The 18,075-nt window shown below is 42.3% G+C and overlaps 1 protein-coding gene across 4 annotated transcripts; it reads left to right on the forward strand.

The window, feature by feature from the left end:
• The first annotated feature begins 227 nt into the window (after positions 1–227).
• On the forward strand, positions 228–16,514 carry ldb1a (LIM domain binding 1a). 4 transcript variants are annotated; one of them, XM_031738987.2, is made up of 11 exons: positions 228–255; positions 8,927–9,029; positions 9,320–9,364; positions 9,571–9,646; positions 10,437–10,539; positions 11,166–11,338; positions 11,425–11,547; positions 11,658–11,735; positions 11,868–11,991; positions 12,166–12,314; positions 14,261–16,514. In XM_031738987.2, the coding sequence occupies exons 1-11, from the start codon at positions 228–230 to the stop codon at positions 14,312–14,314; spliced, it is 1,056 nt and encodes a 351-aa protein (XP_031594847.1). In that variant the 3' UTR covers positions 14,315–16,514. The 4 variants fall into 4 exon arrangements, with proteins under 4 accessions (XP_031594847.1, XP_031594848.1, XP_031594850.1 ...); XM_031738988.2 differs by having other exon boundaries at positions 12,166–12,308; XM_031738990.2 differs by lacking the exon at positions 14,261–16,514 and adding an exon at positions 13,356–14,251.
• Positions 16,515–18,075: the final 1,561 nt, after the last annotated feature.

An 18,075-nucleotide genomic window follows, 5' to 3' on the forward strand; every position in this document is an offset into this window, starting at 1 on the left:
GTTGCAATATGCCTATTAATGATGCAGCTAGAGCACCAGTGCCAACTTCCTGCCTCTGACGGAGAGAGAGAGGAGTGTAGTTGTGGTGTACATGCCCTGCTTTGTACCACTCCCTCTTATCTCTCCACCCCTCTGTCTGTGTTGTTTTCCTCAGAGTTGGCCCATGCGAGCAGCGTGTGGACTGAGTGCAGCTGTTTCGTTTAGAGAAGAACCCAACATGTGAGAAGATGTCTGTTGGAGGTTGTGCATGTCCCGGTGAGTACTCTCTCTTCTTTATCTCTCCCTGTCTCTGATCTCCCTCTTTCCTCCTCCGTCTCTGTGCTCAGTGGTGCTGTCAAAAAGATGACTTATGTAAAAGTGCTGCAAACCCCCCTAGGGCTAACGTCAAGCTATGTGAGTGTGAGTTTGTGTGGGCATGCAGTGTGGCGGTGAATCCATGCTTCACTCGCAGCACATGTCCTAAAACAAGGTTATAGACTGAGGCTACCACACTTTAGGATTGAGTTGTTCAGCAGAGCCTCTCAGTCACACTAGCCTGCTGTGCGGTTTGATCAATGGCTCTTTGAGTTTTACCACATACAGACACTGAGATATCAATAAGTACTCCTTTTCTCAGCTTCATCTGGCCACTGTAGTTCTGCTTAACGGATATTAGGGCTCTTGTACATCTAGAAGAGTTGTTGGAACTCACTGCTTAGTGTCACATACATTTTTAGATTTGTCCCGGGGGTCAGAACTGAATGAGGCAAAAGCACTTTAATTTACTTGCTGCAAAATGGTTTAAAGCTCCCTTGATGGATTTAAACTATTAATGAGGGTACTTAAGACTTAACCAACTTGCCTAGAGTTAAGCTACATTTGGGCTATTGCACAGCTCTTTGTCATTGTGACTTTGCATTTTGCATTCCTGCATGTCTTTCAGAAAATAAGACTTGCACTCTTAGGCTTTAAAGGTTACCTAAAGTATGGATTATAACCACAGAATTGAGTGTTACTGATATTCAGGATCTACAGTTGGCTCTTGTGTTTCTCTACCAGAGCAAGAGGAAGAGAATCTAGTACAGTCTGAGTCTGTCTGCACATGTCAGTCTCTGGCAAGCAAAATGTTTTGGCAGTTTTTATCAAGTACATCTTCTAATCTGTTCTCTTCATGGTGTGTTTGATCCTTTTTTTGACTTTGGAGCAATTTCTCTTTAAAAGTATCCCACTGAGAGCAGGCAGGCTACAGAGATGGTTGCCTTGCACACAGTGAAAAGCCTCACGGTGCCAGGGGACGGGCTCCGTGCATCACATGGGAAAAGAGTATCAGATAGAAATTGAATCGTAGCATCTGCTCGGGGGATTTCGGAGAGGGCAGATTGAATTAGGGTGTCAGTATCATTTTAATGGGGCTGCTCTGATTCATGGGCAATCAGCTATCAAATGGAGTAATATTGGGCCTCTGCTTGATGCCCTTCTCTCAGATGTTTTTGTTTCTGTACTATCTAGCTTCTTCTCTCCCTCCTGTAGCATTTCAGTGACTCTGCCTCCTTCGTTCCCCCTGTTAACAGACCGTACTGTGGAGCAGAAACTTTTAATGACATCCACATGTTTTTGAAGGATGTACGGAGAACACGGTCCACCAGAGTGATCTGCCATGTGCATGCTGTGTACCACCACTTAAACAGTCACAGACTTACATAGGCTTACGCATGCATGCTTGGGAAAAATTTGCAGTACAGGATGCAAGTACACTCGCTCGTTTGTGCACCATCACGAGGAGCCTGCTAGGACAAGTTTAGGCTGGTAGATCTCACAAATAACCAGAGTCATGTTGATCCAAGCTGGTTTGCTGTTTCTCTTTCTCTCTCTCTCTCTGTCTCCCTCCCTGTCTGCATGCTGTAAATCATTATATTTGAAGGCTGGTTTGTTTACATTCTTGTATGTTCCTGAATGGGAGATCCTCCCCATCATTCTTGTGTGAATCTACATTGTAAAAACAAGTTGTCTATAGTTCTAACATCATTTTCACTTTTATTTGGTCAGAATTGCACAGATGTGTTTTGTTTTTTCACTAGGCATACTTGCTGTTTATAAGCCAGAATAAAGAATGGCATTCTCATGGCTGTCTAGCTCGGTGACAACCCTGTGACATCCTGCTGTTGTTGTGACTTTGCTGTGAATTAACCTTTTTAAGGCTTTGTTCCTTGCGTGAAGGAGATTCGTCCTAACACAGTGGAGCCAATCACATCCTTTGTTCAGGCTAAATGGTAAAAATAGATTGCCTGTGAGCTGAAGATACCCCCCCCCCCCTCCATTCTCGCATGCACCCACTCAAGCATGCGCTCCCCTTTGCTCACCACACTCTCAGTCTCTCACCCATCCCACTCTAACCCCTCCCTCCCATTTCTGCCTTCCTCATCTCACTCCCTCGCCCCTCTTCCTTTCCCTCTTTCACCCTCTCTTCCTCTCCCTTTCAGTCACTCCTTCATCCCTCGCCTACTGCCTTTTGCAGTAAAAGTGGCGTTACCTCATGCAGAAAGTCACGTGGTTCCTGATTGAAGAAAAGTGACTTAAAGCAGAGCCAAGATGGCAGCCAAACAGCTAGGATTTTTTTTTTTTGATTACTGTTACACAACAACGTGACTCCTTCAGCTTTATCTCACTGCACTGAAAAGCCTGCCTCGCTTTCTTTTTCTCCTCAATTCTTTTGCTTCTTCCTTTCCCCGCCTCTCTCTATTCTACTGAGGCTCTCAGATCTTGTTTGCTAGATCAAAATGGCTGTGTGTGCAGAGGCAGAGAGAAAGAAGGAATGCGTGGGAGACAGAGATGCTGGGGGAGTCGGAGAAATGTTTTTTTTTTTTTTGGGGGGGGGGGCAGCAGAGTGGAGATGAGCAGTAGTGATGTCACATCTGCTGCAGGCTGACAGGATGGCAAGAGAAAGCTGGCATGTGCCACCCAGCTGAAAACAGGGGGAGGATAGGGAGACATCGAAATGAGGAGGAAATTATTTTTCTATTGAAGCACACCTGTAATTGTAAAACATGTACAAGCTAGTGAAGATGACAGCAGACTGCTGTAAAAACAAAGTATAAGGAGAGCTGAAAACTGTATCTTTGTGCCACCTATGTGGACTCAACACCAGTAATGGTTTATTAATCCAACCAGATTTGTTTTTTCTCCCCCTTTTTATTAAATGTATCATGAATTATTCAACCTGTGCAAAGTACTGTTGGTGTCAAGATGGGTTAGAGTGCTGAATGGCAAGCCTTATATTTGATCAGTTTTATGCAAATCAAGACTAATATTGAAACACTGACATTATTGAATGGATTTTTGCTGTAATTTGTTTCTTCTGCTTCTAATTTTGGGTAAGAAAGTAAGTGATGTTGTGGATTGCTTTAAGTTTACATATTTCATTACAATTAAATGCTGTGTCTTTATACCCTTTTGGGGATTTCCATGCTTAGTCTCTAAATAAGATCGCAGTCAGTCTTAGTTCTTAAGTTTAAACAGCTAAAATTTTATCTAGAGAACTTACTACCTCCATGAATTTTATTCTCAGGGAGACTGTAAAATTCATTTTAAAACCTAAAATTTTAACTCTTTCCAAGGAATTTGTTAATTCAGACTGGCTGCAGGTCCGAGATCTGTGTTGTTGCAAGTGTTCACGACACCGACCTTCACACAGACATTCACATGAGGTTTTCGCTCTGTTATCCTTTGCCATATCTTGAACACACACTGTTAACTTCCTCTTGGTAAACCACAGCAGCATCCTCTGGGTGACGCCTGTGTTAGGACAGTCTCCTGCCTTGTAGCTATCACTACCAGTCAGGTGTCACAACAGTTTCCCTGACAGGCTTATACTTCCACTGTGGTGTCTAAAAAAGCAGCAACAGGAATTGGAACATCCTCTTCTTCACCAGCTTTCTTCAGATTTCCTCAGTGCTGCTAAAAGCTCTTTTGTCACACGCTTGGTCAAAGTCCTAATGCATTTGAAGAGCCTGGAAAATGTTTTCGAGGCATAATTACATGTGGCTAGTGTGTGATGACCTACTTTGTTTATCAATATCAGTTTTTCCTAGTATATTATTTGCCTAAGCAAGCCAGAGGTTAAATAACCAATGAATAAATAAAAATGGAAAAACCTTTTTTTTTTTTTTTTTTTTACAACAATGAAACAAAGCACAGAAGTCGAGCAAGACAAAGCAGTCTGAATGCAAGTCGGCCCAACTTTGCTTAGATTAGGTGGTTTATTGTGGTTTTTGAGAGGATATATATAAATAAAAGATGATATATCAGTGTTTGTACACGAATACCTGTGCAGTTCAAAACCTCTTTTTCTGAGACCAAAATAGGACTTAGTTCCTGTGCTATGTTGCCTTTAATGTTATCACTGCCTGCCAGGTGACTATATGTGCTAAATGCGACTCTTACCGAATACAGATTAAAGAGGATTCAGTTCAGAGTAATGCATGCAGTAATGCATATTGCCATGGAATCCACACTAATGGATTTTGTGCATATGTATATTGCTGATAATAGAATTTAATATACAACTACAGCTGAGCATGTACAAATTTGTTGTTATGGCCAAAATCAAATATTACTATAAACTCCAGGACAGTAAATTCATTCTACTTTGAAGCATGAGATACATTTTTTTTTCTTTTATCAGCATTTGCCAGCAGAGGGAGATGCTGTCCTTCACACCTCTGTGCAAGTCCATCAAAACTGACTTGCACAAGGTGTTGATACGCCAGCCAGCTATGGTTTTGTTCAACAAGCGATCTTAAAGTTGGGCTTGTATTATTATTAACAGATCAGACCACAGGTGGTGCATCCTTCTCTGAAACCCGTGTACAGCAGTGCCTGCTTTTTTTTTTTTTTTTTTTTTTTTTTTTTTTTTTGCATACAGTTTTACATATCTCTGCTCTATATCTAACATAGGGTTTGTGCGCTGAGAGACGCTGGTGTGGGTCAGATGTGGTTACTGTACATCTCAAAAAGCATAGCTTCACTTCCCTAGGCTGCACTCCCGGCTTGTAGAATTCTAACTGACTGGCAGCTCAAGTGAAAGCCTCAACAAATGAGCTTAAAATGCACTTTGAGACCACAAATGGTTCTCTAGGCCTCAAATATATTGCTTGTAAACATTAGAGTGGTTATTGATTAAAAGTGAGGCTGCAGATTAGCCTACGCGAACTGAGGCTATGATGGGCACAGAGCTGTGGTCGAAAAGATTTGAGTCATCAGCCGAGTCAATCACTTTTAATAGGCCTTTACAAAGCTACAATTAAAAGTGCTATGTCGGTAGCTAGTCATAACTGATTTAATGGTATAAATAGGATGTTTGAATCACACTCCATGAAAAGAAAAAAGGTTAAGGGATTTTAAGATTGTACAGGACTTGGATGACCACTAGTTTAAATGTGTCCAGCACTGCTAACACAGTATTACTTTTACAGCATGCTCTAAAAGGACTACTCATTCTTCATGAGTGACCATTATGACTGATTGACTGTTTCAGTGCCCTCGCACAAAGCTTTCATAAATGGTCGGACACTCTGCGTGGGTGGTTGAGAAGAAATCATCTCAGACACTGCAGTTTCACGGGACATAATCCTGTCACTTTGATCCACAGTTAAAGTAGAAAAAAGACATATTTTATTGCAGCCATATCTAATCATGAAATCTGAGATTCAGCTTTTACTGAGCAGTAATGAAGTCTATGTAACTTTTTAGATTAAAAATGCTTGAATGAGGTAAAAAAAAAAGTGCAGACATAATGATGCATTTTTTTTCTTTTTATAACACGTGGTTACTTGGTCAAGTATTAAGATATTTAATTATCTTTATCTAGCCCGTCCACACACAATTTTAACAAAGTGAAGTGCAAGATAGTTAAATATGTGAGATGCAATACTTGGACAAAAAGATAGACTTGCAAGTGAGCTACATGTTTCAGTGTATTTCACTTGTGTGGCATCTTATTACAATGCTATTATAGACTATGACACTTTATGACTTGTAATAAATACAGTAGGCAAAGTGCAGATGGATATTTGATTGTATCAGTGAAAGAAGAAAAAAGAGCTACCTTACTCTCCTAAACTTTGCTGACCCAAATATTATTCATACCCACTATACTTCAGCGCAGGGCTGGCACAGAAACGGCATGGCCCACAATGCTGTCAGACTGTGGAATAAGATTAAGTGAGACGGTTGTTCCTCGCAATGGGGACCCACCTTGTACTACACTGGGGGCCACTGGTCTACTGATGGGTCCCAGTCAGGACAAATTGGGGGCCCCTATTAGGGAGGGAGGCCTGAGATTTTTGTCCCGGTCTGTGTGTAGGGATGGGCGGAGGAGCCTGGAGGAAGGCGGGGCCTTTGTTTGTTCGTGTCTCGGCTGGCAGGAACAAAGGGTCCGGTAGTAGTAGAACACAGTCCTCCAGACAAATGACATTTAAAACATATAAGCAGGAATTGCAAATTCACCAGAAGCGGGGAAGTAGCGGCAGTGTTTCAGTTCCCGTCGTCTGCTGTTTGGTTTAGGACCACAGGAGTACATTATCAGCGGCGGAGAATTCACCATCCAGCCGCTCCGGCTAGCAGCAAGGCTAGCTGGCTAGAAACACCGACCCGAGGTGTTGAGCAGCACCGCGTTTAGGTGGACGTTTCTCTGCAGGTAACTCAGTCAAACTGCTATACCAGGTTAGCAGCATCACAGGTTCACAATATCCGCTGAAATTGATCGTAAACAGACACGGGGGGATAGGGAGCGGATGGCGGTGATATTTAGCAAGTGGGTTAATAGCTTAGCAATGGCATCCGTTTTCTGCAAACGGTTAATGTTAATGAACGCGGCCCTGTGGTTCAGTTTACGCCTGGCCCGTGCTGTTAAAGTGGATGCTCGCGCATTTTTACAGGTATACTGCACATGCACGTGAATACACGGGGCAAAGAGGTGACACCAGAGAGCTGTGCTAATACGTTAGGAGTCTTGCACATAGCTTTGGATGTTTTATTGGCTGATGGCCATCCTCTGGATGCAGCTCTATTGTTTGCATTAAGCAGTTTGGGCGGACTGAACTGCATCAAAGTCCAGTTAAGTTAACCTTTTGTTAGAAGTTAAATATGCATCGTGATCTCTCACATTGTTAAAGTTACTCTGTTCAAGGATGCTTAAGGACTGTAGTCATTTGTCAGTATGTGACATCCTTTAACCTCAGGTGCCTCGGAGCCTGTCTTTTCGTGTTAGTAGTTGTTTACATGCATAAGGATCTAATGATCTGTAGGGTTTTGTAGATAGGATAGGTTTAGTGCTGCTGACTGAACCTCATATTTGTGTGTGTATTTATATTAGAGGTGAGGATCCTCCATGTGTCAACATTTTTTTTCAGGGCCTTTGTTTTAAAATATCTTTGCATAATTTGATAAAACCATTGTTGTAGCTGCTTCTGTTTTCACATTAAGGGTTGTGTTTGAGAAAGGTTATTTTTTTCACAATAGAGATGTGATTTGTTACACTGGACATTATGTTTTGCGCAAAGCTGTGGGATCAGCATCAAAATGAACAAAGGCTTATCATATGGGCCTGAATGCAGTCTGGGACTAATGGCTAGACTTGCTGGGGGTGGGTGTATAGGTCAGAGGTAATGTGTAGGGAACCATTGTTGGGTGGCCTTGAGCAAGATCAGCCTCATACTAATAGGGAGGAGAAGATGACCTACCATGACTCTTGAGGGTATACAGAAAGAAGGAAGAAAAGGGTGAAAGTAAATGGAGGAGGAGTTGTAGTAGTGTGTGGTGAAGGAGGACAATCAATGCTTTTCTCTCTCTATTTGAACCTAACAATCACCATTTGAGAATTGGTGCACATGTAGATAACTCGATCAGTTCACAAAAAGTGGCAAAAATCTTACATTTACACCTCTCTATGGTTTTGGTTTGCATTAGCATGCATGGCGCTGGGACTCGACGTTTCTCCCCCTGCTGGTTTTAATTAAGTACAGCCCCCTCTTCCCTATGCCAAGCAGACAGTGACCAACCGTTGTGCATAAATTGTAGGTCAAATTAACATTATGCAGGTGCCTGTTGGGAATACCACATTTACAGGCAGTGCAGGCATTGTTAAACAACTGGATACAAATGGGTTTTGCTGTTATTTAAATGTTGCTAATACCTGCCTATCAAAACATACTTTAAATTCCTCACGTTGGCGCCCCACTTCTGTGTCTGCTTCAAAGGGTAGGGGAACTGGAGGGTTGTTGTGACTGGCTAGTCTGACTCAGATTTCTAGGGGTTGTTTTCCTCCAACCTGGGTATAAAATATCTTTTGAGACCCTAAAACTTGAAGCAGCTGTTTGTGTGGAACCTTCTTGAGTAGATGTTTTCTCAGCACTGCCAGATTGTTTGAGCATGACTGCGTTATCGGGGCAAACAGGGGTTAACAACAGCCAGTGTAGGGATGGGGGGGATGGGTATAGAAGAGGCAGCAAGAGGGGGAGACGAGCACACAGTGTAGAGAGGCATGGTTTAGGTTCACATGGGACCGTATGTTGAGAGGAGGGTCGCCAGTAATGGTACAGGTGCCACAAAAAATATGCCAGTGGATCTGGTCTCCACTCATTTTGCAGATTGTGTTTTCAGATGTCTACAGGCTAATAAATATACCCCCCTCCCCAAAACAATCATTTGTTTTCTTGTCCATTTAGCAGATTGAAGGTGCATTAGATGATGAGAGCAGCAGGAAATTGTTTTGGCAGTGGGCTTTTATTTGAACGAATCTCAGCAAAATCATCCAACATTAGATTACTTAGATGGTGCTGCGATTTGAATGAGCTAAATCCAAAGTAATCTAAATCTCCTTTAATTCTCTGCTCTTCCCCCCCCCCCTCCTCTTCCTTCTTCTCCTACTCTGCTCCGGGGTTGTGTGCAGGCTGTTCGTCAAAGTCATTCAAGCTGTACTCTCCTAAGGAGCCCCCCAACGGCGGCAGCTTCCCCCCCTTCCACCCAGGCGCTATGCTGGACAGAGATGTGGGGTAGGTCTGAGCTGAGCTCTCAAGGGAAATTTGTGAATTCATTCAGCCAGTAAATTATGCCATTTGTTACCCTCTTGATGTCTTATCTTTTGACTTCTTGCAGGCTTCTTGTTTTTATTATTAAATCAGTTTTCTTGATGTTTACTTAAGAATATAAGATGTCTGTTTTTAGATTTATTTATTTAATTTTAATAATATGGAAAGGTTATGAAATGCAATCTGTTTGCAGAATGTTATTAAAGGCATACATGCTTGGTTGAGATTATCAATATCTTTTTTTTTTGTCCTAGGCCTACACCCATGTACCCCCCCTCATACATGGAGCCTGGAATGGGGTGAGCACATTGATGCTTAAATAATTAACGTCATTTAATTCTGTTTTAGGTCAGAAGTCCTTTATATAGCATATACTGTTCAAACATTTATGCTGCATTTAGTTTGAAGCTGCTCTTGGATTATTGCTTTTGTTTGCACTACAGGTGTAAGTGTACTGAAGCAGCTCCGACTGCAGGGTGTTGAATATCCCCATTTTCTGTTTCAGGAGACCCACACCGTATGGGAACCAGACAGACTACCGGATATATGAGCTGAACAAAAGATTACAGAACTGGACAGAGGTGAGAATCGTTTTGTATTTCACACAGTGGAGTAGCAACCCAACACCAAACTGTTTCACAAAAACACAGAGCCTGTCTTTTATTTCCAAGCAGGAAATGTAATAAAGTCCTCGTAGAACTACATTTTGTAGATCCTGTAAACTACTTACTGTTGCCCTATTTTTAGATTTCCCTCCCAACAGCTGTTTATGTGTAGGTAACCATGTTGGGGATTATGCGAGAAAATGAAGTCAGAACTCAGACTTGAATTACATCCAGACTCTAATAGGATTATCTGATAAACCTGGCTAAAACATAATTGGAGTGCCAACTGTTTCTATGCCTAAACGGGCAAGAGAGTAGCCATTATGTGTTATTACGTTGTGAGGCTGTTTGCACACTACAGGAAATGCTTGCATGCTAATCTACAGCTGGAAGAACTACTGGAATTGAGTTTTACTTTCAGGAAAGTGAATTGTTGGGTTTGGTTGCTTATCCAGAAAAACACGCTTTAACATTTATCTCTAAGAAAATGCTTAGAGCTGCTGAATGACTATCATCTGAGGTGTCACAGGGTGAGATTCAGGTACACCATGGACAGGTCACCAATCACAGGGCTTGTTGTGTGCATTTCATTCTGTTGTCCTGAGGAGTAGAAAGGTCATAGAAGAGGTGCGGGTACATGAATTTCCAGTTCTTGTTTTTTGCAAATGGCATCTGTTCTTCCTTTTGAACATGACCTATTTTAACATAACTCACTGCACGTTTTGAGGAATCAAAAACTGAAAAATGTTTCTTCTTCTCCTCTTAGGACTGTGATAATCTCTGGTGGGATGCCTTTACCACAGAGTTTTTTGAAGATGATGCTATGCTCACGATCACTTTCTGTCTGGAAGATGGTCCAAAACGATACAGTAAGAAATATGTTTTCAAAGAAATGATAGCTGCTTGTGATTGAATATGTTTTATTTTAACACCCTACAATAATAAAGAGAAAACCCCAACAATCAGATGACCTGCTTATGAGCAGGCACTTGGCAACAGTGGGAATGAGAGACAGGACAAAAGACACACTGTGGAAAAGAACCAGAGATTAATAATAACTAATGATTAAATGGAGAGTGGTTTATAAACACAGAGTGAAAAGAAGTAAGTGAAGAAGAAACACTTGCTGCATTATGGCAAGGCCCCAGCAGCCTAGAGCTATTGCAGCATAACTAAATAGGATTGAGGATCACCTGATCTAGCCCCAAATATAAGCTTTATCAAAAAGTAAGGTTTTAAGCCTAATCTTAAAAGTAGAGGGTGTCTGTCTCCTGAATCCAAACTGGGAGCTGGTTCCACAGGAGAGGGGCCTGAAAGCTGAAGGCTATGCCTCCCATGGTACTTTTAAATGTCCTGCTGTCTAAGAGAAGAGTGGTCTATTGGGGTTGTACGGTATTATAAGGTTTTTTTAATCAGATGACGGCTTTGTTTTTTTTTTTTTTAATGTCCTGTCTGCGTGCTTTAATTTTTTAACTTTGGCACATTTTGTCTGCAGCCATCGGCAGAACGTTGATTCCTCGGTACTTCAGAAGTATCTTTGAGGGGGGTGCCACCGAGCTCTTCTATGTTTTGAAGCATCCAAAGGAGTCGTTCCATAGTAACTTTGTGTCTCTCGATTGTGACCAGTGCACCATGGTGACCCAGAACGGCAAACCTATGTTTACACAGGTAATGCCAGTGTGGATAATAGACGCACAATTGTCCCTGAACCTTTTGTTGAGATGGTAACCCATGATCCCTGCTGTTTGATTTAGATTTGTGTTGAGGGCCGCCTGTACCTAGAGTTTATGTTTGACGACATGATGAGGATCAAGACGTGGCACTTCAGCATCAGACAACACAGAGAGGTCCTACCAAGGAGCATTTTGGCTATGCATGTGAGTTGCCGTGTAAACAAGCCCCTCTTTAATACTCAAATTCACATACAGTGTGTGCAATTAGTCATTACTTGTGTTTTTTTGTTTTTTGTTTTTTTCCAATCCTCCAGGATCCCCAGATGCTTGATCAGCTGGCTAAAAATATCACCAGATGTGGGCTGTCCAACTCCACGCTCAACTACCTCCGTGTAAGCAAATTTCCTTCTTGATCGTGTTCTTTTGTTTTTTTCTTTTTTTTGGTAACATATTGGTGAATTATCTGTGTTTGGAACAATCTAACATCCATCATTCAACTTTGGCCTCTCTCATCTTCCCTTAAGCTATGTGTGATATTGGAACCCATGCAAGAATTGATGTCTAGGCATAAAACCTATAGTTTGAGCCCCAGAGACTGCCTGAAGACCTGCCTCTTCCAAAAGTGGCAAAGAATGGTAGCGCCTCCAGGTAATGCCTTTGAAATAGCCAGTGGCATTTATGATAGTTGCCTTTTAAATTTAAGCTTTGAAGCACCCATACTAAAATCCAGCAGCTGCTGCGTGATAGTTTCTTATCTGTAAATGACCTAGAAACTAGCGATTTATAGAGATTTATGTGAAACATGTCTTTCTGTGCTTGTAGCTGAGCCTGCCAGACAAGCTCCAAACAAGCGGCGGAAAAGGAAGGTGTCCGGCGGGAGCACCGTGAGCTCTGGCGGAGGCAGCAATAACAACAGCAACAGTAAAAAGAAGAGTCCAGCCAACAGCTTTTCACTCTCCAGCCAGGTACCTGTAAGCATTACATCTACTTGACTTCTGTCTGCACCTCCAAACTTCAGCTGAGCAAGGCATGGGAAAATAAGGGTGGAAGGGTTGGAAAGAAGGGCAGAGGGGTCAGAAAATTCTTTGTATGCGTATATTGGGTGGGAGCTGGGGTTGCTAGCGTGTTTAGTTGTAGTACCAGGTTTGGGTGGAGGTAGGTCAGGGAGGCATTTGGACTCGGAGTTTGGTGGGATTAGGGTGGTTTGTTTTTTTGGGTTTTTTTTTTTTTGTGTGTGTGTTTTTTGTTTTGTTTTTTTGTAATTCTACAGAGGATGAATAGATTTAGGTTTTAGACCCCCTCATGTGATCCAGTGATGGGCAGTCCCTGGTCCTCTAGGGCCACAGGTTAAACGGTTTATCATATAGAGGAGGTACAACTGACCTCCGTCTCTGCGTAATATATTATGGGTCTGTGGGGTAGGGTTAACCTTGCTCTGATTTCCAGTGGGATAGTTAGGCTTTCACTCTAAATCTGCTGTGTTATCCCGGTCTTAGAGTTACCACTGAGTCTATCAGAGCACGTGATTTCACACAGCACTGCTTGTTTGACTGAGCGAACGAGACCCGAGGTGGAATGAAAACCCCCGTGATGCAGCACTCAAGGATCAGGGATGCCCACTTCTGGCCAGTAGGAAAGGCTTCTCGACCCTGGTTCTCGGAACAGGGAGTCAGGGCCACATGGACTACTTAAATGTCTGAGTAGATGACCTGAACACACATTGTCCTGTTGTGATTTGGTTCAGAATAAGTGGACACTAAAATGGAAAGCTTTTAATACTTGGGTTCCCTTGGTCCCCAAAGTTTAGATGATTTCCAGTATAATGACTTTCATAAAACAAATAAATGTAATGCTGGAATTGAGCCCAGTCAGATTGCACCCAAAGCAAAAACCAAAAAGAAATGAACAACTACAGAGTTGAGTTCAGGGTTAGTGACCCATGCGTGCAGTCATTCCGCGCACCCCCCTGTATTATGGGGATAATTTGTACCGGCCCTTGCTGTCCCCTTTAGGATGTGATGATGGTGGGCGAGCCCACTCTGATGGGAGGGGAGTTTGGTGACGAGGACGAGCGTCTGATCACGCGGCTGGAGAACACGCAGTACGATGGGGCGAATGGCCTGGAGGATGAGGACAGTTTCAACAGCTCACCTGCACTGGGGGCACACTCGCCCTGGAACAACAAGGCACCCTCCAGTCAGGAGAGCAAGAATGACAACTCCCAGTCGTCCCAGTAGACGAAGGGGGTCTCAGCTAACTCTTTTTGTTTTTTTTGTTTTTTTTTCTTTTTCCTCCCCCCACCCCCCAAAAAAACCTACTGGGATCCACCTGAGCCAACATGCTAGCAAGAGGGGTCAGGGAGGGCGGCTTCGAGCACTTATGTTGAGTTAATTTTTATTTGTTGTGTTCTTTCATGATAAAAGAAGAGTGGGTGGTGAAATAGATGGACCAATCGAGCTTATTGCCGTCACACAAAGGCCAGTTCAGCCACTCTAGCTCCCTCACATGATCATTGGTGCTCAGCCTTGGCTGTAGTCTGCCCGGCTACAACCAGTCCTCTTAGTGGTGTGGTGAGTCTGGCGGGCTGGCAGTGTGCGTGCATGTGTGTTTACCCCCCCACCTCCCTCGTCCCGCAATCATCGCTCACCACAATGTTTGAGCCAGAGTTGGCGTGTCCGGTTGTCCGAGTGCTCGCAGCGGCGCCCATGTCAGCGGGTTCTTGTTCCAACCTCGGGTCTCTCAGGCGTGCGTTCCCGTCAGCCTCGCACCTCGCTGTTTCTGTTGTGCTCATGTCACAGGGAAGGAATGCTTAGCTTTTATTTGACATATGTTTTTGCAGGCTGCAGAAAACTGTGTGCACTCTTAGTATCAAAATTCAACGTTCGGTTTTTAAAAACTCAATTATTTGTTTTTGTAGGACCTGGTTGGAACAAAAACCTGTACAGTGCCGGAGCTTGAGGACCGGAGTTGAGAACCACTACGCTAAATCTTAAACACACACAAACACTGACAGACACACACCCATACACACACACAAACATGCAAACACGCACACACTCACACCAGTGTGCACACACTAACACAGTCACCTTACACCTTCAGCATAAAACATTGAGGTACTGGAGAAAGGTGGTATGCAGCGTGTCTGGACCAGAGCACCAGGCGCTAACAGAAGTGTGTTTTTATTTTCTATGTTTTAGACTTGTTTTGATTTTGTTTTGTTTTTCAATTTTTTTTGTAAACAATTTCTAAAAATAAACAGACAAGCAAGCCAACAAAAAACACCCCAGAATATTCTTTGCACTGTTTTCCACTATTAACGGCAATCTATTTTTCTTATGAATTGACGGTGTATTTTTTTTCCTTTTCTATTATTGCTAATGTAAGAACTGTAAACATCTGAAACCTGCAGTATATTAATGTAGAAATATTGCTGTTAGATCATTCTTATTGTGATGGTAAATAACTTTCATGTAAGTCTATCCTTGATATGTCATCCATGTGTCTCAGACATCCAGCTGTCATCTGGCCCATTGGCTTCAGTGCTAAAACAGGCTGGGGACAACAGGGCCAGTGCTTAACTATCTGATGCGAGTTCAGAGTAGCACACTGGAAACCAGTTTCCCCAGGTAAATTTCCATCGAGCACCTGGTTCACATCTGTTGTCTTATCATCGCAGAACTGTTTGCTTTGTCTTCAGATCTCTATATTGGGGTGGGGGTCCTCTATTCAAAGAATATAATGATAGAAATCAAATTTGCTACTCAAATATTTTAAAAACAAGTTTTGATGGGGTTGTAAAATAAGAAATAAGACTTTTGTATTAACTTAAGCTTCCCAGAAATGTTTTTAAGTACAATTAAGAAAGCTGCAGACCAAGGAGCTACATGTAAAGATTCTTATACTGTTTAAACGGCGCTGTTTTATGTTATATAATGAATCATTTGTTGGCTTTACTCCTCATGTTTGTGTCTGTGCTTGTATATTTTTAGGTAGTAATTTCTGTAAAAGTTATTCTATGTATTCCTCCCTAGAACTATGAGATACTCAATCTAATGTAAAGAGATGAAAAGCCTCTTAAAAGTTTTTTTTTTTTTTTTAAAACGTGATTTTTAATGGTACAATCACTGACTTAAAAAACGAATTTTGCCCGCATTTTAGGAAACTGTATTTATTTTTCTATGTACTGATGTTCTGTTTAGGTTGAACCCACCTGTACAATATTCATGATGATATATGGAGGAATTTGTGGGGCTGCTGAGTCAGTTAATGCCAACGGAGGTCATTCTGTTGCGTTTCTTACGGAGATGCAGTTTGCACATCGTTCTGTTGGCTCAGTATTATCGAGGAGGAATTTAAATGCCATCGAGGGTGTGGAAGCGTCAGATGTATTTGAAAACCAGTAAATGGCAACGGTGACAGAAAGTGTTGACCTCCAAGTCATCCAGTTGTATGCCTCAAGTTCCTTAGATGCTGGAAATGTGCCACAATGGTGCGACCTTTATTGAAATTTAATAGGATTGACCAAAACCTTTTAATTATAATACTTATGGTCTTGTTTTTAGGCTATTTGATGTCTGTTTTTCAGATAAATGTTAATATCTGAGAGATGAGTTTAACAAAAAAGGAGGGTTGACCACTGACATCAGATCTTACCCTTGGGGAAGTCGGTCTTAAAGCTGTGTTGTCAGGGTTTGCAAAGAAATGGGGAAAAAGTTGCCTAACAACATCACCCAGATGCCAGCTAACAGCTGTTGTATGGTAATTTGTAGACTGTCCAGCAGGGGTCTCACAGAGCACACGAGTGCGCAGCCTGTCAGAAATTCCTCCATCTTTTTTGGCTGAAAAGCCATCTGTAAATCTACACTAGGCTGCAGGCTATTGTGTTGAAATCCTTATTCATCGTCTCCAGCACCCCTAGTCTACTTTTGTGGTGTTTCAGTTCAGCAGGCAGACACAGAATTGAATCTAGGAGCAACTTATTAACACCCTGTGTTTTCTGTTTGGGAAATATAAGGGCGTATGAGACAGAGATGAAATGGCAATGCACCCATAGCTGGCTCCTGTAGCACCTCATCATGGGGGTGGTTTTATATCTATATTTTTTTGCCAGGTTTCTGTCATTGATAATTCATGTATGGTATCAATAAAGATGAATTTTCACGGAAAAATGTGGTTGTCTTTATTGCTGGCGATAGAGGAAGCTCTTTGGCGTTTTGTCACACATAGGTGACCGCACCCACAGCAAATCATCTGCAGCCATCTCATCTCACCGTGTCCCTTACATCCTCCCCTCTGTCACACTAGCTCTGCATATCCGCCATAAATGTTCTCTGTGGTCTTCCCCTTTTTTTTTTTTCCCCCACTGAGTTGCAACTCCAGTGTCAACATACTTTTTTCCAGTATCCACCATCCCTCTGTCTCAGCCTTGCCTCTCTGTTTGTCTCCAAACCACTTGACCTGATCTTACTTTCTTCAACTTTGCCATCTCCAGCTCCTCCTCCCGTCTTGTTAGTGTCACTTTTGTTGCTATCCTCGTTTCACAAATCAACACAAACCTTCCATGGCTACGGATGGGTGACCCCAGGTATTTAGACTCATCTGCTTTCACTACCTGTGCTCCTTGTTTCTTCATTGTTACACCTTTCTCCCTCTAATTCACACCCATGTGTTCTATCTTGCTTCTTCTTAGTCATTCCTCTTCTCTCAGGAACATACCTCCCCCTCTTCCACCTGCTCCCTACTCTAACTACATACCCTCTGGAGACTCCTGCCTGACCTAATCTGTCAGCCTGTCCATCACAAACAAGAAGGGGCTCAGAGATGGTTCCAGATGTAATCCTTGCCCTACGTCGAACCCGTCTGTCACTCCTACCGCACACCTCACCACTATCTCCCTGCCCTCATTCATGTCGTGCACCACATACTTCTCTGCCACTCCTGTCTTCCTCATGCAGTACCACAGTTCCTCGCTTGGCACCCTTTTCAAATGTTTTCTCTACATCCAGTAATGCACTAATACTCCCTCTGACATTTCTTTATACTTCCCCATTAAAAATTTTCTAAGCAAACATCACGTCTGTAGTGCTGTTTCTCAGCATAAAGCCATATTGCTGCTCACCGATCATCACCTGTCTTCATAACTTACCTTCAGCAACTTTTTCCCATAGCTTCCTGTTTTGTTTTTTATCAGATTTATTTTGCTCATTTACAGTTTGTTGTTGTGCTTTGAAAGAGTCCCTTTGCATGATGTACAGTTCAATATAAACCTTATTCATCTTACACAGCTGCCCTTTAGTTAATCCACTGTCTGAAATTAAAAAAAAAAATTAAGAATCAAAATGTGTTTGTTTCCTTCAAACATACCGTCTCGCCTACTTTCTCCTGACTGTTCTCCCTTGGTAAACAGAAGATTTGAAAAGCAGGTGGGTGCGGCCGACTATTGTTTATTCACAGGTTATAGATATGTAAAATCTCTCTGTGGTAATAGATACTCTTTAAAATCACTAGCCTCTGGAAAGAAAATCAACATACAGGCAAGCAGAATGGGTGCACAAACTGTGAATTTTCTTGCTGAGACAGTGTGAAGACTAATATGAACAAGACACAGCAGCCCTTGTTTTGAGTTTATAAATGCCAGATTATCCAAGCTGCATTTCCTGAGGTGAGTCATCTCTTTTTTTTCCATTTTAAAAGAACTTTTTCAGTATTTCTTGGCAAAAAAAAAGAGAC

Source organism: Oreochromis aureus, linkage group 13 (assembly GCF_013358895.1).
Source record: "Oreochromis aureus strain Israel breed Guangdong linkage group 13, ZZ_aureus, whole genome shotgun sequence".
Lineage (NCBI taxonomy): Eukaryota > Metazoa > Chordata > Actinopteri > Cichliformes > Cichlidae > Oreochromis > Oreochromis aureus.

What these genes read in the sequence shown, in the direction of transcription:
- ldb1a (XM_031738990.2), top strand. Translation starts at nt 228, where the DNA reads ATGTCTGTTGGAGGTTGTGCATGTCCCG. An exon ending in TGGAGGTTGTGCATGTCCCG is followed by an intron (nt 256 to 8,926) that starts GTGAGTACTCTC and finishes GGTTGTGTGCAG; the next exon opens with GCTGTTCGTCAAAGTCATTC. An exon ending in AGATGGTCCAAAACGATACA is followed by an intron (nt 10,540 to 11,165) that starts GTAAGAAATATG and finishes TTTTGTCTGCAG; the next exon opens with CCATCGGCAGAACGTTGATT.